Source organism: Podarcis filfolensis (genome assembly GCF_964270895.1).
Source record: "Podarcis filfolensis genome assembly, chromosome: Z".
Taxonomy (NCBI): Eukaryota; Metazoa; Chordata; class Lepidosauria; order Squamata; family Lacertidae; genus Podarcis; species Podarcis filfolensis.
The window spans coordinates 9,477,629-9,503,434 of NC_139617.1; the positions used below are offsets into that span (position 1 = coordinate 9,477,629).

Sequence of the window (25,806 nt, forward strand, 5' to 3'; positions counted from 1 at the left end):
GTTTCAGGTTAAGAACGGACCTCCACAACAAATTAAGTTCTTAACCCGAGGTACCACTGCACTGCTAAAACCCAGATGCCTCATCTCCCCCTCCAAGCTTCACAGAACTGGGCTATGCCTGATTATCGTCTCCCAAAGCAACTTGTTGTTGTTTATTCATTTAGTCATGTCCGCCTCTTCGTGACCCCATGGACGCCAGGCACTCCTATCTTCCACTGCCTCCCGTGGTTTGGTCAAACTCATGTTGGTAGCTTCGAGAACACTGTCCCACCATCTCATCCTTTGTCGTCCCCTTCTCCTTGTGCCCTCCATCTTTCCCACCACCAGGGTCTTTTCCAGGGAGTCTTTTCTTCTTATGAGGTGGCCAAAGTATTGGAGCCTCAGCTTCAGGATCTGTCCTTCCAGTGAGCACTCAGGGCTGATTTCCTTAAGAATGGATAGGTTTGATCTCCTTGCAGACTCAAGAGTCTCCTCCAGCACCATAATTCAAAAGCATCAATTCTTTGGCGATCAGCCTTCTTGATGGTCCAGCTCTCATTTCCATACATCACTACTGGGAAAACCATAGCTTTAACTATACGGACCTTTGTTGGCAAGGTGATGTCTCTGCTTTCTAAGATGCTGTCCAGGTTTGTCATTGCTTTTCTCCCAAGAAGCAGGCGTCTTTTAATTTCGTGACTGCTGTCACCATCTGCAGTGATCATGGAGCCCAAGAAAGTAAAACCTCTCACTACCGCCATTTCTTCCCCTTCTTGCATTTCCTTCTCATTGGAATGATTTTCATTTTTGTTTTCGTTCTCGGTCCACATACGGCTTAAGCCTGCCTTGTAGAATTTTAAGCATAACTTTGCTAGAGTGTGAAATGAGTGCAATTGTGCGGTAGGGGCTGTGTTGGTGGTTGCAGTCCCGTCTCACCCCAGCCCCTCGCCCCCCTCCTTCCAAGCCAGGGGTCAGGCGCCCAGGCAGGAGCAGGTTGGCAGCCTGTGGTGATGTGGACATGGGCAGCCTGGCAGGGGTGCTTGTTCTGCCCCCCTAGAGAATACAATGTCCTTCTTTGCAGGGCCGTGGTTTGGGGAACCAGCAGCAGCCCAGCGGTGCAGGGAAACCCAGCAAAATCCGGAGGTATGTTGTGACCTTGTGTGGCAGGGGAAGGGTTTCCCAGTGATCTTGGGGGTGGAGGAGGAAGGCCTGATTTAGAGATCCCTATAGTTTTATGGAGAGGGTTTCTCTGTGGTCCAAGCAGGGCCCTAGCTAGGGGGTGATGAGGTGGGCCCCCGCCAGGGGCGCAGGTGAGGGGTGGGGCACAAAATTGGCTCATAAATATGTCTAAATATATAGATGATAATAATGAATATTATCATCTATATATTTATCTGGTTCCAAATCCTCCAAGCAATCTGACTAACAGAGCTTGTTTCTTCCTTAGGTGAGAGGCCCGCCAGAATGAGGGGGGGAAAGGCTCCCACTTCAGGTAAGTGGAAATGCCAACTGAGTGCCCCATATATTAGGAATGTTTCCTTCCCGTGTCCCCCCTCCCTCATGCGCCAGACTGGTGCTGTCATCTGGGATCCAGGCGCTTGCTGATTCCTCCATTTCCTTTGCAGGGAGGGAGCCTTTCCCCAACGTCTACTTCATTCTGGCGAAATCCCTGGAGGGACTGGTGAACATGGCGAACATCAGGTACTGGGACAGAAGGAAGGAGCCCTTGTGGAACTTCTTTTGGGGGGTCATCAAAAATGGGGCAGTAGTTTTTCATCTGCCCCAGACCCTTCTCATCAGATGCTTCCTGCTTCCTCCACAGGACCACGCCTCCAGGGATGAGGCTCCAGCACCTGCTCCCGGGACGAAGAACCGGGACGACCATCACGGCGGTTCCCGGCCCCTGATCCTCGCCTGCCTCACCCTCCATCTGTTCCCCGTGCGGGCATGGCTCCTTCCCGGCCGTACTTGGTGCAGACAAGGTTCCCCCCCCCCATCAATAACACCTCAAGAGTTATTCCGGAGCCGGGGGAGACTTTGGCTGCTGCCTCTGCGCCAGGCCGGTCGGGACGGAGCCCAGACGCCCGCACGGAGGAGTTCAGGGTGGGCCACTTATAAGATCAGGTAGGATGAAACACCCCCTTCCCAGGTCCCCACCCTCCTGTCCCAGACTGGGGCTCGCGTGGCTGGGAGCCAGGCGTCGGCTGAAGTCTCCCTTTGTTTTGCAGCAAGGAGAAGGTTCAGCCTGGGAGCCGACGCATCCCAGGAGGGACTGGAGCTGAGACAACGGCCTCTTGCCTCACAGGTAAGGGGACAGGTGGATTTCATTGCTTTGCTGCTCTATGCTTTGCCGCTCGTGATTTGCGGGTTTGGGGGTGCGGGCAGGGGGCGCATTGGAATGTCACCCCCCTTCAGGATGGCACTTGGGGCAGCCGCCCCCTGCCCCCCATTGGGACGGCCCTGGCCACAAACAGGATTCGAGCCCAAGAGCCCTCTGCTCACCTGGGACTTCCTGCAATGGCTTCTTGAAGCCCCGTCCCTGGTCGTTTGGTCTGTGACAGACCATTCACACATTCAGGGATTCCTTCTTTCTTTCAGGGTATGGCTTCTGCACCACTGTGGCTGCTGCTGAAGCCCCCTCCTCACAAATAAAATAGGTAAGAGGAAGAAGGGAGAATTTGCATGGAGCGGGGAGAACACCCTGCTCCAGACTTCCAGACCAACTCTCTGACTTAAAACCAAGGCGTTCCTACAAGAGCCAGTATCAAAATAACATGGAAGCAGTACAGAAATGGATAAGGCGGAGCTATAGCTGATAAGGAATGCAGTGCTCAAGATTTGAGCAAAGGAGGACAGACCTGGGATAAAATGAGTCTTCTTCTCCCACAGGCCACGTCATGTATGCATCTTTGGAAAGACTCTCTGAAGAAAGCAAGTAGTGCTGATAACTATCTGTTTCTCCTATAGGAAATATTCCACCTGGAAACTTCGGTGAATTTCTGAAAAGATTTTTTGAGGTTTTTTCCTTGGAAAATGTACAACTAGACCACGAGTCAAACCAAAACCACATGTCTTGTATGAAGTCGATGTCTATATTAAAAGTGTTCTCTTGTGGCTTACAAAGAGTCCTGTCTAGGTTGTCACTGTGCATTTTGCAAAACTGATTTGTGGGCAGAAGCTTCATGCCAGTATTTGAAATTAGCCAGGCGCATTTTGTACCTGCCTGTTGGCCACTGGTGATTATTTAATGGCCAAAGGCCTCGGCAAAGAAACATGTAATGATGGTGCCAAGGCGAGCCTCTGGGGAGACTCCCCCGAGCTGTCAAAACAAAGGGAGAAGGGGGGAAGACCGCCGGCAAAACAGCACAGCTCGCCCCCTTATCCTGATGGCTTGGGGTAGACTTGGGAGTTGCGGGCGGGCGGCGCGCCAAATGTTGCCCCCCTCAGTCTGTGCGTGTGGCTACGCTTGAAGATGTGCTGCTGCTCATGAGGCAAGGAAGGCCCCGCCCAAGGGCGGGACATGGGCGGGGAGAGCCTGGCCTATCGCCGGGAAGGGGACGCGTCGCAATGCAGCTCAACCCTGCTCTGTTCCACAGGCAGCTTGAGTTGCATTTTGTCACCCCACTGTTTATCAGCTCTATCTGGTACGCAAGATGAGACCCTCCCTGCCCGTAGTGGTGCATGCTCTGGTTATCTCCCGCTTGGACTACTGCTATGCGCTCCATGTGAGGCTACCTTTGAAGGTGACCCGGAAACTGCAATTAATCCAGAATGCGGCAGCTAGACTTGTGATTGGGAGCAGCCGCCGAGACCATATAACACCGGTCCTGAAAGACCTACATTGGCTTCCAGGCTTCTGTCTATACATAGAGCCTCCATCAGCGTGTCTGCTCTCTCTGAGCGGCTTAGTCATGCTGGCCACATGACCCGGAAGCTGTATGCCGGCTCCCTTGGCCAATAAAGCGAGATGAGCGCCGCAACCCCAGAGTCGGCCACGACTGGACCTAATGGTCAGGGGTCCCTTTACCTTTACCTTAATAATAATAATAATATGGCGGGACCCGCCAGGCCTTTATTTTATTTTATTTATTTATTTACGGCTATTAGCCCATAAAATATGTACAAACATAAAAACACAGGGACATAAAAACAGTTATATCCGACAACAGAAGGTGAACACCACGATGCAAGGGTGGGTCATTGAGCAGAGCCAAGTGACCGCCAGGCCTTTCTGCGACTACAATGGCCCCCCCAGGCCTACCTGTGGCTGTGGCAGGCCTTGTAGGGTAGGCCCCAGTGAGCCTCCCTGTGGCCCCCAAAGTTGGGCAGAACCCTGTGTGGGTGCATGAGCACAAATGCGGAGCCAGTTGCAAAGCTGGTAGGTAATTAACCTACTGCCACCTGTGAGGATGTACAATGTGCAAGCTTATTTTAATTAAAAAGCCCTTTTTTAAAATTAAGATTTGCAATAGGAGCAGGCCTCTTCTTATTTTCTGAACTCCAATGCTCTGCCACATGGATCGTTTATGGCGAGTGCATGCCATGAAATGAGTGGCTATGGACCTGGCTGCCAGTAGGTGATCTCTGACCTCTTCCAGTCCTCTGGTCCCATGACAGCTGGAATGCTCCAGATGCCTGTGAAAGCTGCAGTGTTTGAATGCCTGACAGTTCTGGGAAGGACGAGGCTCCTATTAAGAACCAAGATGGATGCTGATAGCCTTTGCGCAGCCGTTCCCCCTCTAAGCTCTGCTGAAGCAATAACCCACAGAGATGTGTTTTATGGCTGGCACCAAAGATAGAAACCAGTCTTCTGTGTGGTTTGCTACAAGAGATAAACAATGGACTGGAGCTAAGCATCTGCGGGTGCCAGCCTGTATGTTTGCAGGCAAACCGTGAATCTTAAGTAGGAACAGCCTGATGTTTCAAAAGCCAAATCGCTAATTGGAAAATGTGGAAATGAGAAGGAGGCCAGGAATCATTTTGCCTCCTGCTTAGCATTAAGAAACCACAAAAGTAAAACATGAATTGCAATTCTTTCTCTCTTACGAGTTCTGCAAACCTTCTTACAGATTCAGCTCTTGGAATAGGAGCAGGGAGGAGGAGGAGGAAGAAGAAGAAAGGGAAGAAGGTTTGTATGCCTTCTCCTCTCCTCCCCCCTTGCCATGCTCCGAACTCTGCTTCAATCCACTGGTGCCTTTTGAAGGCTTGGGCAATCTTCACACCCCCCGACTTTAGGACCTATCTACATCACAGCCAAATTGGCTTAATAGCCATTCTCGAAACCCTGGAAATTGTAGACCTGTGATGGGGAAGGAAAGTATCACTAACCAAATTCTCAGAATGCCGACCAAGCTCCAATCCTACAATTCTTTGAGGAGATAATACAATCCCCTTAAATTTACAAAGTAGGTACAAACTCAGCATTGTGGGGTCCATAACCTATCATCAAATGTTGCAGAGCCACCTCGCTCTCAAACAACGGCTAAACAGAAGAGCAAGCTTAAGTGATAGTTACAGAGGAGGGCTGGTTTCTTGACAACCACAGAATTTGTTTCAGAAACTGGTGCTTCTAGAAGAATTGAGATCTTCTGCAATAAGTGGTTATGACCTAGGTCACATCCACAGCATACATTTAGACCATGGGTGGGGAACTTTTCCTCCCCTCCACAGGCCAAATTTGACAGGTGAGTGAGGCCACACACCTGCCTGTCACCTGATGTCACTAATAATGTCAGGGGGTGGGGTGCTTTGAAGTCCTGGAGTCAGACTCTGGATTTCACCACAAGGGGAGGATGTACGTCTGGTCGAAAAGGCCTCAGTCTGCTTCCAGCAGACTGGGACTTCCTGGAACAAGTTGCTCACTTGGACTTATCTGTGGTCCTACAACTTCTGACCCGCCTTGCCTTCTTTTCCATGGGACCCAGAATCAGCCAGGGAAGACAACAATGGCTGGCTGGCAAATTCCTATTTATATAGGCCTGTGGGCTTAATACTTTCCTAGGTTGTCTTGCAGGGATTCACCTTAACTGGCTGCTGCTCTGTTTTCATTGGAACATCAGCTGCCTCTGAGACTCTTAAGCACAGGATCATGGGCTTGAGTCCCATGTTGGGCAAAAAGATTTCTGCATTGCAGGGGGTTGGACTAGATGACCATTGTGGGCCCTTGCAACTCTACAACTCTATGAATTTTTAAAATACCTTTTCAATCTGATTACTCCAGTTTTCACAAGTCAGGGATGAGAACACATTTCAGCCTGAGGGATACACTTCCTTCTGAGCATCTTTCTGAGGGCCACGTGCCAGTGGTGTGAAGGGCCAGGGTCAAAAGCGAGTGGAGCAACAGACATACAGTTCAGAAGGCTAGTTTATATACATGCTCACACAAGGTTTAAAGCAGCTCCATTTTAAATTCAGGATGCTTTGCTGTGCCACGGAAGTGTAAATGAAGCATTGATCTAATAGACATTTAATCTGGTTTAATAACCTTTCATAATTCCCTCCCTTAACCTGATTACTCTAATTCTCATAAAATGTAAGGATAAAATATGGCTAGCACGTTTAGCACGTTCATTCCAAAGTATGAGTAATTAGGGGTAGAATCCAAATGTACAGACTAGCATGCAGAAAACTGGAAGTACAGTGGAAGCTCGGGTTGCGAACGTGATCCATGCGGGAAGCACGTTCGCAACCTGCAGTGTCCGCAAACCGCAGCACCACGTCTGCACACACGTGGGTTGTGATTCGGTGCTTCTGCGCATGCACAAAGCACGATTTAGCGCTTCTGCGCATGTGCAAGCACTGAAACCAGAAAGTAACCCTTTCCGGTACTTCCAGGTTTAGTGCAGTGCGCAACCCGAAGCGTCTGTAACCCGAGGTATTACTGTATCAGTTCCTGCTTTCCAGCCAATGAAGACAGTGACTGCAAATTATTATGGGATGCAAAGCTCACCTGTAACATTAGGGGTCAGTAGAAACTACATGGGAGACTGTGGGACTTTAGAATGGGTCAAATGAAGTCATCAATTTGTCTTGGGTCAGCCACTATTTTTCTGCCTTAGTACTTTCCCAGGGCCAGTTTCTATAGCACTCCATCCATGTATGATGTTTGCAAAGGGTAATATTAGCAATATTACCACAGAAGATGGCAGGATCCCCAAGGGCGTGCTCTATGGGGTGCTGGATTCGGGCACTAGGTCCATTGGCAGACCGACTCTGCATTACAAAGATGTCTGCAAATGTGACATTAAAGCTGGCAACATCAACCCCGCCATGTGGGAATCCCTTGCGGATGAACACAGTGCCTGGAGACAGAAAAGTTGTGCAGCCCTAGTAGTGACCAGCGGAGGAATGACCACTGCGAGGAGCGAAGGGGGAAGAAACGCCATGGCACATCTGCAGCAGCACAACCAGATGCCTTCATTTGCCCCAGCTGCAACAAAACATGTCTCTCTTGTATCAGTGTCTACAGGTACTGTGCAGGTGGTATGACCTTCTGACAGTTTGACTTCACCCTCCATTGTCTCCAAAGGCAGATGGATGCCAACCAGCATGGCTGCAATATTAGCAATCAGAATTTGATCTCTCTAGTTCTATGCACAGAGGGATGCCCCTTTGAAATGGGGGGGGGGGTTGAATTACCTTCTGATCCACTACAGAACTCCGAGGGTTCGGTTCAGTCTCATCTGGAACTCTTGCTCTTGAGAAACCCATCATTCCATTGCTGGGTAGTTGCCTAGTAACAAATGCCAATTAGTGAACAGAGATGGGGTAGGGCAGGCAAGAAAGAAAGAAAGAAAGAAAGAAAGAAAGAAAGAAAGAAAGAAAGAAAGGGATGAAGGAAGGAAGGAAGGAAGGAAGGAAGGAAGGAAAACTCAAAAGGAAAAATCCACATGCATTCTAAGCAAAAATAAAATAAAGTTACTCAATAGGAACAAGTGTCTTGCCTTTCTTTCATTCCCTACAGCACCAAGCCCATCAAGAGTAAAATTCACATTTTACTTTTAAATTTTTTATTGATTTATACAAATATTTGTATACCACTATTCACAATTTTTTATATATATAAAAAAATCAAATATATTCTCAGAGTAGACGTACTGAAAGACATGGCTAACTTAGGTTGGACAAAACCACTAATTTAAAAAATGCAATATGAATCGCCTCTGATCTTGGATGGTTGAGATGTGAAATCAGATATCGAGGGCTTCCTGAGTCCCATGAAGTTTGGAGGGGCTCTGCCTGCTTTCAAACAATCATGGCAATTTGGGCAGCGATCAATAGCAGTTAAACAGGATTTGCTCCAAAGATATACAGTCCTATCAACCAAAAGTGCCTTTCAAAAGGAACCAAGAACAATGTTCTTATCTTTTGTTTCTCTTGGTCCAGGGGTGGGAAACTGGATCCAGAAAGATGTGACTACTGACTTTTCAATCACTGGCATCATAGGGCATCAGGTGAATAAGACTTTGGAAGGAAGAATTGGGAATGTACTCAAAGCTGCCTCTGAATTATTCCATGAACCCCAGCTTTTGTTTACATTGGGGATGCAAAGGAAGAAACTATACAGCTGTGGGCTTGAATTCAAGCTAGGGCTGTAAAGATTCCCACTGAAGTGGGGCATTGGTCTCAGCATGAATTCAAACCCAGCACTGACTGCAAACACAGCCTTCTGCAGGAGGTCTCAAGTGGAAACAGTCCCACTGAGGCTGGCATTCAGGCCAAATTTAAAAGGCACCATAAGCAAGCTCTGCTTGCCGAAGTAGAACCATGAACATGCTTTAAGGTTCCCAATTGCTTCCCTTTGCATTTATGGAGCAAGTGTGGGACAGGTGGGTTTGGCCAGAGGAAAAACAATACCGTGAGACAAATCAGGACCCTTAGCAAGCTTATTCCAGCCCATAGGCTGGAGGTTTCCCATGCATGTATTAGCCCTATGCACCCAACAGGAAATGATCCCATGGTGAGGAAGCGGAATCTAGCATTTAACTTAAATGGCAAAAGACACTGGTGGTGTTATCAATTGCAACTGACACACATGCTTTCAAATCTCTGGCTGCAATATGTATGAACATGGTTATAAAAGGATAAGTCCTTCCATGTTTGTTGCTGGGAAGTGTTTGTTTACCATGTACCACAGATGGTGTCACTCATTCTTTCACCATTTCAGTTCTGAACAGGCATTTTACTGAGAAGCACAAATATATGGATTGTTTCTTCCTAGGGCTTTCTAGTTTTTTGATGCAGCACACCGAGACCAACAGTCACGTGAAAATTGTGCTAGGAATGAATGTTGGTGGTCAGTGTTGACAGACGGTATGTGAATAAAAGTCACACGGACCCTCCTGGTATGATATAACACCTTGTCTTTGCAGGAACACTAAACTGAAAGAACTAGAAGCCTTTAGACTGGAATAGGGTACATTGGAACTACAATACCTTGCAGAGGTATGCCCCTGGTATGCCCCACGGAGGACCTTAAGGTCCACAAATGACAGCATTTTGGAGGTCCCAGGTCGCAAGGTGGTTAGATTGGTCTCAACTAGGGCCAGGGCCTTTTCAGTACTGGCCCCGACTTGGTGGAACGCTCTGTCACAAGAGACTAGGGCCCTGTGGGACTTGACATCTTTCCACAGGGCCTGCAAGACAGAGCTGTTCCGTCTGGCCTTTGGTTTGGACTCAGTCTGACCCTTATGTTTTTCCCTCCCCTTACGGTTTTGATCTACGGGCTACTTTTAAAATGAGGCTGCATTTTAAATTGCATTTTAACCTGTATTTTAAATTGGTCCCCCCCCCATTATGTTTTTATTTTACTGGTGTTAGCTGCCCTGTGCCCGGCTCTGGCCAGGGAGGGCAGGGTATAAATAATAATAATAATAATAATAATAATAATAATAATAATAATAATTACAACAAGTGCATCTTAACTACCCTCCTTAACTACCCAATTTTTATGGAAGTTTGTTCTCCTAGTGCAATATGAGACTAACTCCAACCAACCATTATGGAGACAGTTCATATCTTTTTTTCCCCATGCTCCAGGGGTATATAATAAATGAAATTAAAATTATAAGAGTGCATTAACTTCTGGTTGATGCATTAAATGTATTATTTGTCTATATAAAGGGTCTGGTCCCACCAGTGGATGAGTTAAGTATACATATTCTAACTGTTGCTCCAGTAGCAATATCCAATAACCTTAAAAAATCATGGGCACTTACCGTATGTTGTAAACCCCGGGCTGAATATAAAGGGTGTTGGGGTTTGCATATAAGGTAAAATTAAGCAACATGGTCAGAATGAGGGAAGGCAGGCAACTTAATAATTTTTTTAATTAAAAATAGATTCTTTAAAAAATGCATAGGTAAAACAAGATGTAAGAAAATATCTGCCCATTTGTACTGCTGGAAACACAATATGAAAGAGTATTTTTTAATGAAGTCTCTGACCTTTTGCTGGATTATGGAAGTGTGTTTGTGTTTATGTTTTTATACATACTGTATGCGTATAAACACCTGTGGGATGTTTCTTTATGCTTCATGCTTGCATTATGCTCTGATACAACAATGGGGGGAGATGGAAAATCTAACTAATCTTCAATTTACAATGCATGGACAAAGGAAAGAGTAGAAAAGCCAACCGTATCTGATTGCCATCGTTGTCATCGTCGTCACTGCTGCACACCTCATCACTGGAGGATGAATATTCTGATGATTTCTGGAGCAAGCTGCCACCATCTCTCCCCTTGCCAAAAAAGGGTGGACTCTGGAAAAAAAAGAAGAACTTGATTGATTGCTTCTGTCCACACTGGAACTCACATCATATGAGGAGCCCAGTTTAATTTTTCTTTCAGGTTGTCCTAGAATAAGGGCGATCATTCTAGAATTATACTGCAACCTTCCTCAACCTGATGCCGTCTTCATTGGGCTACAATTCCCACCAGCATGAACACCATGTTGGGGAAGGCTGCCATAGTGGAACCAGATGCTTCTCAGGGATTAATCCACTCAGGAGGAAGTTTTGAACCCAGGACAGAAAAGTCCACTGGATTCAGTGGAGAGCTAAATTAAGATTAAGCTTCTCGCTGAAGAGTTAAGATTAAGAGTTAAGATTAAGCTTCTCGCTGAAACCTGGAGAGTGAGAGGGGTCGGTGCGCACCGACCCCTCTCGCTCTCCAGGCTTCAGGGATAGCCACCTGAAGCCGGGAGAGCAAGACAGAGTGGCTTCAGCAGAGAGGGAGAGCTGCGCAGCGCCCCTTCAGCGAAACGGGGGGAGAAATGGAAGGGGCTCCGTTTCTCCTGCTGCTTCGCTGAAGGGGCGCTGAGCAGAGAGGGGGAGAATTTTTTTCTCTTGTTCTCCCCCTCTAAAACAAGGTGTGCCCTATGGTCGGGTGCATCCTATAGAGCGAAAAATATGGTATTTGTTTAAAACTCAGCTTGTGGCAATCATGTATAAATAGCTTGTGCCTCTCCGGTTTTTAAACAAAATGAATGCACAGGTTAGGTTAGCCAAACCATCACTCTTCCCACTGCTTATCACCCCAGTGCCTTCCCCAGACCCCCGTTGTCCCCACTCCCAGACAGGTTCCCTTACAATACTAGAGGCCACCAAGGCAGAGGGAATAATACTGGGCTGCAGGGAGGTCAGCTATGAAGAGCTTGGCACCTTATTTGCTCAAAAAACATCAATACCTAGTTGCCTCAACCCCTGCTTTATAGGCGATTGGAGAAGATCCATATTTAAACAAATAGGTCTGTTGCTTCCATGTGTAAGGTAAAGGTAAAGGGACCCCTGACCATTAGGTCCAGTCGTGGCCGACTCTGGGGTTGCGGCGCTCATCTCACTTTACTGGCCGGGGGAGCCAGTGTACAGCTTCCGGGTCATGTGGCCAGCATGACTAAGCCGCTTCTGGCAAACCAGAGCAGCACACGGAAATGCCGTTTACCTTCCCACCAGACTGGTACCTATTTATCTACTTGCACTTTGACATGCTTTCAAACTGCTAGGTTGGCAGGAGCAGGGACTGAACAACAGGAGCTCACCCTGTCGTGGGGATCTGAACCGCCAACCTTCTGATCGGCAAGTCCTAGGCTCTGTGGTTTAACCCACAGCTCTACCTGTGTCCCCTTCCATGTGTAGGGTGACCCTAAATTAAAATGGCAGAATGGTAGAGAGCATGCTTTGCATTATCAAGTGCCTGGGTTCAATCCTTGGCATCTCCAGGAGGGTCTGGGAAACTCTGGCAACCTGGTGCCAAAAATCATAGACACCACAGAGCTAACTTGGTGTAAGGCAGCTCCACACATCCACATGATTGGCTTCGTCTAGAAGGGGAGAGTGGCTAATTCTTATCAAGATATTTATTTTAAGCACATAGCTCAAAGGTTCCCTTGTCTACAATCCTCTCTTTGAAGATAATTTGTCACTGCAGCAATAAAAATAAAATCTAATTTGCTCTGCATGGTAGTCGAAGCCTCATGATCTAAATCTTGGAATATTCAAAACACCAACTGAGAGGCAAAAAAACAAATGAAGTATGCTGCTTGCTTTTGATCTGTGTTACACACTTACACACACCACACACACACACACACACTGCCCCATTGACTGATCTATTAAAAAGACAAAAAAAACCATACAATCAATTAAGGGTGTGTTTTACTTTAAAGGGCAACAAACACAATCCTCAGAAGGAGATGAAGAAGAATTGCAATAGCTGAAAAATATGCTTACAGTAAAAAATAAAACCTACTGAAATATGAAACTGATGAGATGCATTTCCAGGTTTCATGTACGACTGGTGGTGGCTGTTTAGCCTGGATGACCCTGGGTGTCCCAAAAAGAAAATTTCAGAGAGAGAGAGAGAGAGAGAGAGAGAGAGAGAGAGAGAGAGAGAGAGATATTAGTTCATCAATCATATCGAACATGTAAATAAGAGGATCCAATCTCAAGGCATGCAAGGGAGGGCTGGCCCAATGGCCACTGCTGCATCTTGTGAGAGCTGAGTCTGTTGTTTGACTATTCACTGTGTGAAGAAGTGCTTCATTTTGTCCCTTAACAGTCACTTCCATTGGATGGCCCCAAGTTCTGGTATCACAAAAGTACTTTCTCCATAGCATAATTTTATACACCTTTATCATGTCCTCCCTTACACATTTCCACCACCACCCCATACTAGAAAGAAATAGCAGGTTGCTGAAACTATATATAGAACTATATATTTTAAAAATCCCAAAGAAGAAAACCTGTATCAACAAACAAGAGGCGCTTAGCAAAATTATATTATGAATAGAATGGCCTTGCTATCATACCCTGTCCCACTGGGAATGGAAGTGCCTCACAATAATTGCTTGTGTGGACAGAGAAAAGTGTGACCTGTGGATTACCTGAAGCCGATCGCTTGTTCTGATGAGATGCCGACTCCCTTTGTCTGCTGCTGCTGGAGTTGCAGCAGCTGTTGTTGGTTTTCGTTGCGGGTCCCCCCAGGGATGGTTGCTGTGTGCTGTAGAGAACAAAGACCAGAAAATTGTGGGGGGGGGGGAGCAACAACAGACGATGAGAACTCCCACTGCACATTGTTCCAGGGTCTCAAAGCCACTTCTAAAAACAGCCCAACCAATGCTCACAATATCCTTAGGTGGTAGCTATTATAATATCCAGGTGGAAACTTAGCATTCCTGGAATGGCATTCACGTTTAAAATATGCAACAATATTAGGGACACTTCCCCACTCCCCAGACATGGAAATAGGCCTCTTGGGGACATGTAATGTTTGACTCAAATATTAGATGAGCTTCATGACCCTTCAATTCTTCTCTGGCTTGGATTGCAATCTGAGTTGGGGGGGGGGGAGGGAATCCACTTCTCTCTTCCACCTACCCAGTCCCTATCAAAATCCTCTCAACTCTTTCTGTCTCTATCAAGTGGTTTAGGGACACTGATGTTTTCTACCTCTCCCACTCCCACTAGCAGCTACCATTATTGGATCAGCAGCAACACCTGTGCACAAGGGTGGAGCAATGTAGGAGGCTTATCCATGCATTTATTTATTTAAAGGATCACTGGGGAGTGATCAGGTGGGATGGCCTCAGAAAGCAAAGCAGAATGCCTGTTATGCCATACTGTTCCCTGATTATTTGGGGGAAATGGCTCATAGGTGGCATCTGCCTGCTACACTGCAATGAATTTGTACAGATATATATCAAAGTAAGTTTAAGGAGGAATCACCAAGGAGCTTACCTTGATGGGTAACTCTGGTGACCAAGATGATCTCTGGTATAAATTTTTGAGGTTGTCCTTTCAGGAACCTTAAGGATCAAAGCAAATATGCCTGTTTACTGTTCTTATATACACACATGCATAAAACAGTGCATAGCCACCTGCCTATAGTCAGTATAGGCACAGAGTATTAAAAATGTAGCCCATCACAATCATTTTACTGATATTCAGAAAACCTAGTCCCCAAGACCCAAACGGAAAATATGTGAGCAATGTTTGGTTTTATTTAAAAGGGAAAAGGGGGGGAAAGCACAGGGACTTCTAGTGGGCAATGAGTAGGAATTCAAGGTTCCATAAGAAGATCTCAACTGGATCAAACCAAAGGACCATCTGTCCCAACAACCCGTTCTCATAGTCACAAGCCTCATGCCTATGCTAATCCTACAAACAGGCTTGTCTCTTGCCTTGGCTAGTGTACAAAAAGTAAACTACATAGAATAGGCAAATCACCTTCATGAACTTTAGAATCCTACTATTTCTTCATATAGAACAGTTTTGGCCAACCAGTGGTCCTCAAGATGTTGCTGGGTGACAACGGAGATGATTAATTTGGTTTATTGCCTACCCTTCAGCATATAATCCCAGGGAAAGTCACAACAAATGAAAATTCAGTTCCCATAATCTCTGACCATTGGTCATGTTGGCTGGGGCTGATGGGAGCTGGAGTCTAGCAACATTTGGAAGGTCACAGGTTAGCCACAGCTGACAAAGGACTGGGTTTACTTGGGAACAGAAGTTTTATATTTTTAAACTCTTATTAATCTATGGACAATCCAAAGAATTTCCCAATACCTTTGGAGGTTGCTCTTCACTTTGACATATACTCCAGAAGACATCGTCCTGACTGGGGCCCGCTGGGGTGCCAGCCACATCAGACAACGAACTGCTGTGATACATATCTCGACTGGCCCGTAGGTTTTCACTCTTCAAACAAACAAAACATACATCAAGTTCATTTGTCATGGGTTGCACCCAAATAGTTTTTACTCAGTGTAGACCGAATGATGGCCCAGCATCAACCAGAGCACCAAAGGTCCCCCATCCCTGAGGGGGTTACTTTCAGGGCAGGCACCAGGGTTTGGAAGAAACTCAGCAGGATGTAGTCTAGCGTGCCTTGCTAGCTAAGAATCTGAGTGGAAGACCTCCTTAGTCAAGAAGGTTGTGTTGGAGGTTCCCTGAAATGCAGTACAGTATAATGCCTGATTGGTTGTGGCTTTTTTAAATCATTGTGGGTTTAAAAACAACCATGGCCACCATCTCACCAAAACAAGGGTTTCAGGAAAATAAAAATGGTAGCCGGGAGTGCCAATACCTCAGGGACCAGAATGCAGGGTTCAAGCAATAGTAGGTGTTCTCATCGTTGGAAGGCTCTGGCATTTACTAAACCAACATTCATGATTGTACTGTGGCTGATTTAGACAAAAAGCTCCGCATGATGGGGGAGATTTGAAAGAAAAGAGCTTCACGTTGGTGTTCTGGAGGCAGCTCAGTTCTTAGAGCCAGAACATGCCTTCTTTGCCAGTGTTTTTGCACCGACTGATTTGAGAAGGTAAACCTTTCCTTATTGGGCTTTCTCCGCTTTGTACATTGGTGTAGTTGGGGAGATTTGGGCAGGTGCAATTTGTCACAAACTTCAACTGCTGAAATCTCTCATTAATAGGTAAAGGATGGAGTTTTGACAGAGCAAATACAGCATTTTGCAGAGCAATACTCTAAGGTTGTTTCTGATAGTTTAGGGACAAAGCAACCTCAGAGCAGGCCTGGATAGCTTGCAGGCAGCAATACATTGCTCAAACTGAGGAAATGGGCCATAGCTGAAGGCTTTATGGAGCTGGTAAGACTCTTATTAACCGCTTTAAACCACCTTATAACTAGGGATGGGAGAGGAAATTAGATACAGATCACAATGAAAGGTGAATCCACTTAATTCACACTTGGTAGGGGGGGGGGAATATGAGAAACAAAACCCAGCCATGTTTCAAAAGTCACAGCTATCTGAATTTTTCAACCCAGTTCTCCAGTTCTACAAAAATGCATGAAATGTCCATAAAAATGTGCACTGAAAATAACAGGAAAAAGCAATGTATCAGAGGAGATTGCCTTGCCAAATTGTGTATTATGCAAAATTGCACACAAACACAAATATTAGGAAGAATTTGCGGTAAAATGATAATGAATTTTTATGACTTTCTTTTTTAATCACAAACTGATATGAAAATGTGGAGAACTGAACTTAATGCTGGAGAAAAGGAAACTGAAATTGCCAGATTTCATGGGTCATAGCACCCATGAAAACGTTTGACTGGTGCCACTGGGCAGGCACCCTAGGAAGAAAGTTATGGTGCAAAATGTGGAGGTACCTTCTAAGTGATTTCATGAAATGTGAGCGAGTGTGATTTGGTTTCCTTGTATATTTTTTCCTCTCATAATAGCACCTCTCTCTGTGTGTAATGAATATTGTGCGATCCCCACAGTCAGGGATACTGGGATGTAGCTTACTTTCCAAGGTAAGCATAAGGCTGTTGTTGGTAGCTTCTCTCTGACTTTTTGGTTATGCCACTCCCCACTCTACGGCAGCCATTTTGTGACTGGCACCACCAACACTTTCTCAAAATTCAAAATGTGTCCTCTGGTCCAAGAGGGTTGGTGACCCCTGGTCTAAGCACAACAGAGGACAGGTCAGCAGATGTGGTGACACTGAAAATATGGTGCTTGAGACTGCCTGCCAGAGTCCAACAGTGAGAAAGCAACCTCCTTACCTGTCAGGGACTGGGCAGAGGAGGACTGGTGGAGACCACCTCCCCATCCTGACCCTTCCAGGGAGGAGGAAGAGGAAGAGAGTATAGATTTACAACAGGGGTTTGAGGGAGGTCGCAGCGCAGAGGCAGATGAGGGGACAAGCTGGGAAGTCATGGGAGAGTTGGAACAACACTCAGATGACAAGTTGTCATTAGAAAACATTTCAAACCCTCCATCTCCCAGAACCCAGTAAGCCTTAAAGTAGGAGAGCAAAGAGCTCAAAGACAGAGGGCACTTAGGAGCACCCATAGAGGAGGTGATGATGATAATGAATGAGGAAGTGGGAGGGACGGGGCGTGGAGATTCACTCAGGACAATGCCATTATCCAAGAGGCTGGGTTCTATAGCCTCTCTCTGTAAAGATTGAAATAAAAAAGGACGGTAAGAAACTTTCCCTTGTCTTTATACTTTCTTGGGCAACCAGCCGGGAGCCACTGACAGCATCCTGAAACTACCTGTGCCTTACAACTTACAGCTTATTCCGCAGCCTTGGTACATAAACCACTTTATACTTAAATACAGTCAGGGGTAGGGTGGGGGAAATATGGCATGCAATTGCAAAATAACACCAAGAGAAGTCTTGTCTTCCTACCACATAGAAGCCTTTTATACAACACACCCTCAAGCAGGGCTTGAGATGCCAGGCTTCTGGCTCAGCATGAAACAGGACTACTTTGAAATCCATGCATCCATCAGGTGATGGGGTTATGTACATGATTTAGATACTTCAAAGGAGAACACCAAAAAAGAATCTGTTCAAGAGATGTCAATCAACATTCCTGGATTCCAGAAATGAATGGTAATATGAGGGCCATGGTCTGGCTGCATTTTTTGATGGTATGTGCTGCTAGGACAGCCCTCTTGAGTGGGCTGATATACAGGGGCTGGGTTTCAGGCACTGTGTGTGTGTGTGTGTGTGTGTGTGTGTGTGTGTGTGTGTGTGTATGTGTGTGTACCAAAAGCCAGAATGTCTTCTCCAGTTCAAACCCCTGGAAGTGAACAACTTTAGCTTGAATATACAGTGGTGCCCCACAAGACGAATGCCTCGCAAGACGGAAAACTTGCTAGACGAAAGGGTTTTCCGTTTTTTGAGCTGCTTCGCAAGACGAATTTCCCTATGGGCTTGCTTCGCAAGACGAAAACGTCTTGCAAGTTTGTTTCCTTTTTCTTAACACCGTTAATACAGTTGCGACTTGACTTCGAGGAGCAACTCATAGAACGCAGTGTACATAGTAGCCTTTTTTGAGGTTTTTAAAGACTTTGGTGATTTTTGAAGCTTTTCCAAAACTTCTTTTGCAGCCATTTGGTAAGTTAAGCTTTTAAAACTATTTTGGGGGGTTTTGGATTTTGGGTTGGGGTGTTTGGAATTCAAGGACTTGGTGTTGGGGAGGGGTTTGCAAGAATCTGGAAGCTTGTGTGGTTTTTTTCTGCATTTTTATGATTTTTTGTGACCATTGGGCCACTCTGCTGTTTTTTTAAAAAAATTCTGGATTTGAATTTCTGTGTGCTGGGTGGCTGGGGGAACAGTTGGGGAGGGGTTTGGAAGAATCTGGAAGCCTGTTTTCCCCCCTGCATTTTTATGATTTTCTGTGACCATTGGGCCACTCTGCTGTTTTTTTAAAAAAATTCTGGGTTTGAATTTTGAAATGCTCTTTACAGTATGTGTGACTTTAAAGAGCACTTAATAAACTCTTGTTGTACCAAATTTGGCTTTGTTTGGACTTTTTTTGACCATAGGAACGCATTAATTGATTTTCAATGCATTCCTATGGGATTTCGTGCTTCGCAAGACGAAAAATTCGCTAGACGAAAAAATTCATGGAACGAATTAATTTCGTCTTGCGAGGCACCACTGTAGGAGCTTATAGGACAGCTGATAGCAGTTGCTAGAGAGCAGGGGGTGGGGAGGAGAAAAGGCTGCCATCGCCACAGCCCAACCCCACACTATGTGCCAGCTCTTTCTAAAATTTATTTATTGTTGTTGTTGTTTAGTCGTTTAGTCGTGTCCGACTCTTCGTGACCCCATGGACCAGAGCACGCCAGGCACTTCTGTCTTCCACTGCCTCCCACACTTTGGTCAGACTCATGTTGGTAGCTTTGACAACACTGTCCAACCATCTCGTCCTCTGTCATCCCATTCACCTTGTGCCTGCCATCTTTCCGAACATCAGGGTCTTTTCCAGGGAGTCTTCTCTTCTCATGAGGTGGCCAAAGTATTGGAGCCTCAGCTTCAGGATCTGCCCTTTCAGTGAGCACTCAGGGCTGATTTCCTTAAGAATGGATAGGTTTGATCTTCTTGCAGTCCATGGGATTCTCAAGAGTCTCCTCCAGCACCATAATTCAAAAGCATCAATTCTTCGGCGATTATAAATTAAATTTGATTATAAATTAAATAATCAATTTATTTATTAGTGTATGTTTTTCTTTTTGGAAATATAAAGGTAAAGGTAAAGGTACCCCTGCCCGTACGGGCCAGTCTTGACAGACTCTAGGGTTGTGCGCCCATCTCACTTAAGAGGCCGGGGGCCAGCGCTGTCCGGAGACACTTCCGGGTCACGTGGCCAGCGTGACAAAGCTGCATCTGGCGAGCCAGCACAGCACACGGAACGCCGTTTACCTTCCCGCTGGTAAGCGGTCCCTATTTATCTACTTGCACCCGGGGGTGCTTTCGAACTGCTAGGTTGGCAGGTGCTGGGACCGAGCAACGGGAGCACACCCCGCCGCGGGGATTTGAACCGCTGACCTTTCGATCGGCAAGCCCTAGGCGCTGAGGCTTTTACCCACAGCGCCACCCACGTCCCTTTTGGAAATATACCAAAGAATAAATAAAATTGGGATCCATCTCAGGATGGTGGAGGGTGTGTTCACTGTGTCCCATTGGTGGCACTCACCCTTCTTCTGATAGGAAATGCTCTGTGGGGGGCAAAAATGGGGGGGGTCGAGGGGGGTCAGTCGGCGGGGAGTGAGACATGTCCCTATTTTCGTCTGAGGAATGGTAGAGGGTATGGTATCCTCCAGTTGGAAACTGAAGGACAGGAGAGTGCTGAGAAAAAGGCTGCAGGACTAGATGGGCCACTGCCCTGATCCTGCATAGCTTTTCTTATGCTCATGGCTGAAACCCAAGTCTCTGACAGACACCACAGCCCTCAGAACAGCACAATGCAACAACTCAGGGAAGTCCAAGATCTGAATCTCTAAAGGCCCCCTTCTGCTTCACTCCAGGAGACCCAGTGCTGCCTTTGCATTCCCTTGCCACTGCTGCTGTGAGCCTGGTTCATACAGTTCCTATAACCTGATGTGGCCCTGACAGAAATATGGAGAGGGATGCCCAGAGCTATACCATCTTGTTCTGCTATTCTGTCAGATATCACATGCTGAGAAGGAGCGGAGCTCTCAAAAGGGGTATTCTTTATTCATTAGCAGACATTTCCCTCCTCTGAGTCACAACCGATTCAGGGTCACAATGCGCTGATAACTGCTGTGCTTCAAACTCACTCCTTCAAATGCAAAAGAATAAAATATTTTTTATGAAGATGCCCCCCCCCCCGATCCCCTGTAGCTCTTAAAGATACCCTGGCAATTTTTGCAAGAATAAAAAAAGAGTTTAAATGAATGATAATGCTACTAACAAAAAATAAAAAGCCCTTCTGTGGGGTGTGTGTTCTTTTTTTTTTTAAAAAAAAGAAAACACCTGGGTGAATAATTCGGCAGAAGCTAGAGTCCTAAGCACACTCAAGACATTCCAGTTTCAATATGCAGCGTCTGTCTCCATCCCCCCAAGATAACCTTGTAAGGAATCACACAACTAAACCAATTTGGAAACAAACAAACAAACAAAGTAACTAGGGATTTCAAAGTCTGCAATGCAATGTACGTTTAATTTGGAGTAACTTCTGCTGGGACTCCAAAGGGATTCATTTTTGAGAAAATGTGCTGTGTGGCTGCTAGACGTCCATAGGGAAGTGAAGACAAAACTACAAATTGCATGTAGCCCCACAGTTCTTTGGGGAAGTTTGCTCTGCTTTTAAGTGGAACACTGCTGGGAAGGTAGACGGGCTTCTAAAGCCCATTTTCGTTCAGACTGTATAGCTCTTGAAATTCTCTCCCCCTTCCCCGAAACATTTACCCCCTCCTGGGGAAACGATGGGAGTATTTCTGGCCGCTTCCAAACTACCTGCTCATTGTGAGTTCATCCTGTTTTGTTTGCTGGGTGGCTGGACAATGCCAGCTATTTACTGGGCATTAATTCTGATTTGTTTGTTTGGAGGCTAGGTGACCTTGTATCAAGCAAAAGTTGCCCCACGCTTTCTAGTGCATATCCTCTCAGTTTCCTTATTGCAAAATAAACACCTCTGGTTTGGGGTGGGGAGAACTGGGCTCACTGCACAAGAGTTCCGAATCAACTTGAACAGGGTACCCTGAATTTGCCAGTATGTGATTGAATTCTTACCAGAAAATAGAGACGGACCGGAAGCATCCTGTGCCTTTCCTCCAGCAAAGACCTGGGGGAGGCGTCTGTCCCTGGAAAAATAGCACAAAGGCGAAGTGTCCTTTGCCCTTGTGGTGTTTTTTCAGGAAAAGATTCCATGTGTGCTCATGAAAGTACTGGAGGTCTTTGAAGTCGTTCCTTCACCTGTGTTCCAGAAGGAACATAGCAGAGTGCTGATGGTAGAAATGTGAGTCTTTACTTCCCTGCACTTGCTGCAATGCTAAGTGGGGCAGGAGGGGGGAGAGAGAGAGATCTGTTACTACAGACTTCTGCTCTTGCCTCCTCATCCAGCAAGGTGTTCAGCTGTTTTATCTCAGTTCTTGGCAAATATTTTATCTTTTTCCAGCAAACAGCTTTTTCAGCAGGAATGGCATCTAATAATATAGTACTTAAAAAGACTTGTTTTCCTCTTTTTTTGTCCAATATGATTGCAACTAATGATAGTATTTATTTAACCAGACTAGTTTGTAGTGTCAAGCTGTTCTCAAAAAGCAGCTAACCCTGGTATGAGAAGGTAGGCGTTATCAAGCCTGTTATCAAGATGCCTGTCATTTTCCCAGAGCCTGAGTCAGCAAAAGGCTTAAAGCATTTTCCGAACTGTAAGCCGTTCCAAAGGAACAACTGAAATCAGCAGAAGGAGCTGCTTGCATGCTTGAAAGTTCGTGCTGCCAATAACTACCTTGGTGACCTGGATGGGCAAGTTGAGCGGCATCTGGGAACAGCCCATGAAGCATCCAGCAAGCAGCAATTTGATGAGTTACGAAACAAGGGCTGAGTGAAAATTGCTGTCGGTTTCACTGCCCCACTTGCAGGTATTGTAATGGGGGAGCCCTTCCAGCAATTTAAGGGGTTGTTGTTTAGTCGTTTAGTCGTGTCCGACTCTTCGTGACCCCATGGACCAGAGCACGCCAGGCACTCCTGTCTTCCACTGCCTCTCCCGCAGTTTGGTCAGACTCATGCTGGTAGCTTTGAGAACACTGTCCAACCATCTTGTCCTCTGTCGTCCCCTTCTCCTTGTGCCCTCCATCTTTCCCAACATCAGAGTCTTTGCCAGGGAGTCTTCTCTTCTCATGAGGTGGCCAAAGTATTGGAGCCTCAGCTTCAGGATCTGTCCTTCCAGTGAGCACTGAGGGCTGATTTCCTTAAGAATGGATAGGTTTGATCTTCTTGCAGACTCAAGAGTCTCCTCCAGCACCATAATTCAAAAGCATCAATTCTTTGGCGATCAGCCTTCTTGATGGTCCAGCTCTCACTTCCATACATCACTACTGGGAAAACCATAGCTTTAACTATACGGACCTTTATTGGGATGGCAGATAAAACTTAGCCAGGAGGGAAGTTCAGGAGGCTGACAATTGCCATTGCATGACACAGCAGGATAATGAAGAGCGCGTCCACATAGCAACTTCCTGTGGACTGCTTGTGCATGCGGGTTTTGCATAGCATCCTCACAATATCATCCTTTGGATGAAAGATGCAAGGGACTGGTTCATAAGATTTAGCACCTTCAAGTGTTCAAAACACTTCACAGCACTGGAAGAACCCCAAAAGTATCTTCCTCGGGATGAACATTTGGGTGATTTGCTTGCTCCGCTGGGGGGCTGTGTCTTGAGAAAAGCTGAGATCCCATTTTCAGGAGACAAGCCCACAATGGTTCTTGAACTGGCGGCCCAGGAGATAATCAGGCAACAGGTCAACTTGCCTGCCACCACCCACCTCAGGCCAAAAATGAGGGAACTTTCAGGAGTTTAGCCGTGCTAGCAAAGATACCTCTTAATTCTGATGGACTAAAGTGGGTCAGGTGGAACCTCAACACCTTCTTATGCTTCCAAGTCAGGAAGTTTACCAGTCTGAGATGCAACTAGCAAGCTTATATGGAGTCAGAGCATTGGTCTAGCTAGTTCAATATTGCTTAGACTGACTGGCAGCAGCTGTCCAGGGTTTCAGGATGCAGTCTCTCTAAGCCCTACCTGGAGACACTGGGAACTGAACCTGGGGCCTCCTGCATGCAAACAGATGCTCCAGCACTGAGCTACAACCCTTCTTCCGCTCCTCAGCTCACTGATGGGTGCTGCTTGTCTGTTTTCTAACCTCATGGGGAGCAGAGTCTGACACAGGAAAGCCACAGCCCAAGCAAACAGAGACAGACCCTCCTACCCAACCTCCCTCACAATGACCTCTGTAACTTGGCCCTCTGGGCAGAGAACCTTCCTTCATTCTTGCTCTGCCAAACACAAAGATACATTTATTGTGCACTATGAATTATGCACAATAAAATATTTCCAATGGAAATACAGCAGATATAGTGGGCCAAGGCTTTTTGTGCAACATGCAAGAATAATATCCTGAAATTTATCCAGTCAGGCATTAATGTCATCACAAATAACAGTCATCTACGCAGACCTTGCTAGGCCTGCCTTGCATCTCTCGCTTATCGTTCAGCAGGAAATGGAAGTATTAACAAACAATTGATTGTCACAGCCCAATTCTGTCTGAGTTCTAGGCCAAAAGTGGGGAGAGAAAAAGAAAAATATAGAAGGGTTTCTTCTCCATTTGGCCACTGCAGAAGCTGACACGAATTTCAGGAGAGGGCAACTGTATTTCTGGAAAGGGATTTAGTGGAACAACATCTGCTTTGCATGCAGAAGGTCGCTGGTTCAATATCTGGCATCTCCATGCAGGAAAGACTCCTAGTTTGAAATCCCAGAGAGCTGAAATTGATATAGACTATAGTGAGCTAGATGATCTGATTCAGTACAAGGCGGCTTCCTGTGCTCCTGTATCACCTGATTTATTTCCTTCTCTGTAGCACAGAAAACATAAAAGGCAGAGAAACTGGACTGCGCCATTGAAAAGAGGACCTTTTTAAAAGAAGAAGAATTGAAACATATGTTTGGGGAAGAAATATTGTTTGGAGAGGGTAACAAACCAAGCTTTCGCATCATGCCTAAACCATCTCTAGGAAGAGGGGAGAAATTTGATTCCATTTACATTTAAAGGAAACTTACCTAACGTAATTATTTCCAAAACAAGAAGCAAAACAAACCACAAAATTCTTCAATTTTTACAGCGCAATTCCCCAGCCAAGTAATATGTACAAAAATGCATAGAGTAGCATATGCATATAAAGTGTGCATTTAAATTAATAGAATATTGAAAACAGTGTAGAAAAATGCATTATATTTGGAAAAAATAGCTTTGCAAAAATGTGTACATTAGGCAACAATGCCTGGAAAAATGTAGAATAAATTCACACTAAAATGTTAATGAATTATCCTGAAGATTTTGTGTGTGTGTGTGTGTGTGTGTGTGTGTGTGTGTGTCAGAAACTGATGTGGAAATGTGAGAGAAACCAAAATTGACAGATCATCTCATCTCATAGACCTCTACACCTGTAAATAACCTCCAGTGGGGATCTCCTACCTGAGCCACCACCGCTCTTTGCAAAGCTGGAGTACATGGGCTGGAGTTGCTTCCAGAACCTAGTCGACCATGTGAGGTGGCATCATGCCCAAGAACGGCTGCCCAGTTGAGATCAGTTTGGATACCATCACTCTTCTCACGCTTGCTCTCAGTCTGGAAACAAACCAATAGAGACAGACATATTCAACAAATTCAACAATGAGATGGGTGTCTGTTTACCCCTGTTTTTGTTGAGTTGCCCTGTGTATAAGGAGATAAGGTGCAGACATCTGCAACATTTTCTTGCTTGTGTTTTCTATATTTGCTGTTAAATCAACAACGTTAAAATTCCAAGGGCTATCCGACAGCACTGGGTATGTAAATGAAATGGTGGCTTTGTTTGCCTTCACAGCGGAGACTCCCCCGCACCATGGGCATGTCATGAATTGTTCTAATGATCGATGACCGTATGGGTTTTGACATCCTGTGCCCATTTTATCAGATTATGGTTTTCACCATGACCTATGGTTCAGACAAATCCATATATGATGTACCTGTGCAGGCCCCTGCCATTTTGGATTTTATTTTGCCCTGGTAGCTCAGTACTGTTGTTATGGCTTAAGGCCAAACCAATAAATCTACTTACTTCTGATATTGCAGCTAGGTCTTATGCGGTATGATGTACGCCTGTGTAGATACAAAGCCCTACTTTCTTCAGCTAGACTTCCCTGTGCATTTTCTTCTGGCTTCACCCCCTCAACCCGGTTTTAAATTCATTCTTCACTAGTTACCACAACTCCTCCTCCTATTTTATAATGATGCCAATTGAAAAGGGACTGCTAGATCAGTACTAGAAGTTAAGT

The 25,806-nt window shown here is 45.8% G+C and overlaps 1 protein-coding gene and 1 long non-coding RNA gene across 5 annotated transcripts in view; one reads left to right on the forward strand and one right to left on the reverse strand.

Annotated features, from left to right (window-relative positions):
- Positions 1 to 25,806, reverse strand: part of NRK (Nik related kinase) — a 132,608-nt gene that overhangs the window by 54,649 nt on the left and 52,153 nt on the right. For all 3 annotated transcript variants that reach the window (XM_083595685.1, XM_083595686.1, XM_083595687.1), the window contains 7 exons: positions 24,965 to 25,117; positions 15,046 to 15,177; positions 14,215 to 14,282; positions 13,362 to 13,477; positions 12,728 to 12,801; positions 10,616 to 10,740; positions 7,618 to 7,711 (listed from right to left, as the gene is read on the reverse strand). In XM_083595685.1, coding sequence (XP_083451811.1) covers positions 7,618 to 7,711; positions 10,616 to 10,740; positions 12,728 to 12,801; positions 13,362 to 13,477; positions 14,215 to 14,282; positions 15,046 to 15,177; positions 24,965 to 25,117 — 762 coding nt within the window. The remainder of the gene's footprint in view (positions 1 to 7,617; positions 7,712 to 10,615; positions 10,741 to 12,727; positions 12,802 to 13,361; positions 13,478 to 14,214; positions 14,283 to 15,045; positions 15,178 to 24,964; positions 25,118 to 25,806) is intronic.
- LOC310754179 lies at positions 890 to 3,104 on the forward strand. 2 transcript variants are annotated; one of them, XR_014543657.1, is made up of 3 exons: positions 890 to 1,471; positions 1,605 to 2,284; positions 2,578 to 3,104. It is a non-coding gene; the product is annotated as an uncharacterized lncRNA (long non-coding RNA). The 2 variants fall into 2 exon arrangements; XR_014543658.1 differs by having other exon boundaries at positions 1,455 to 2,284.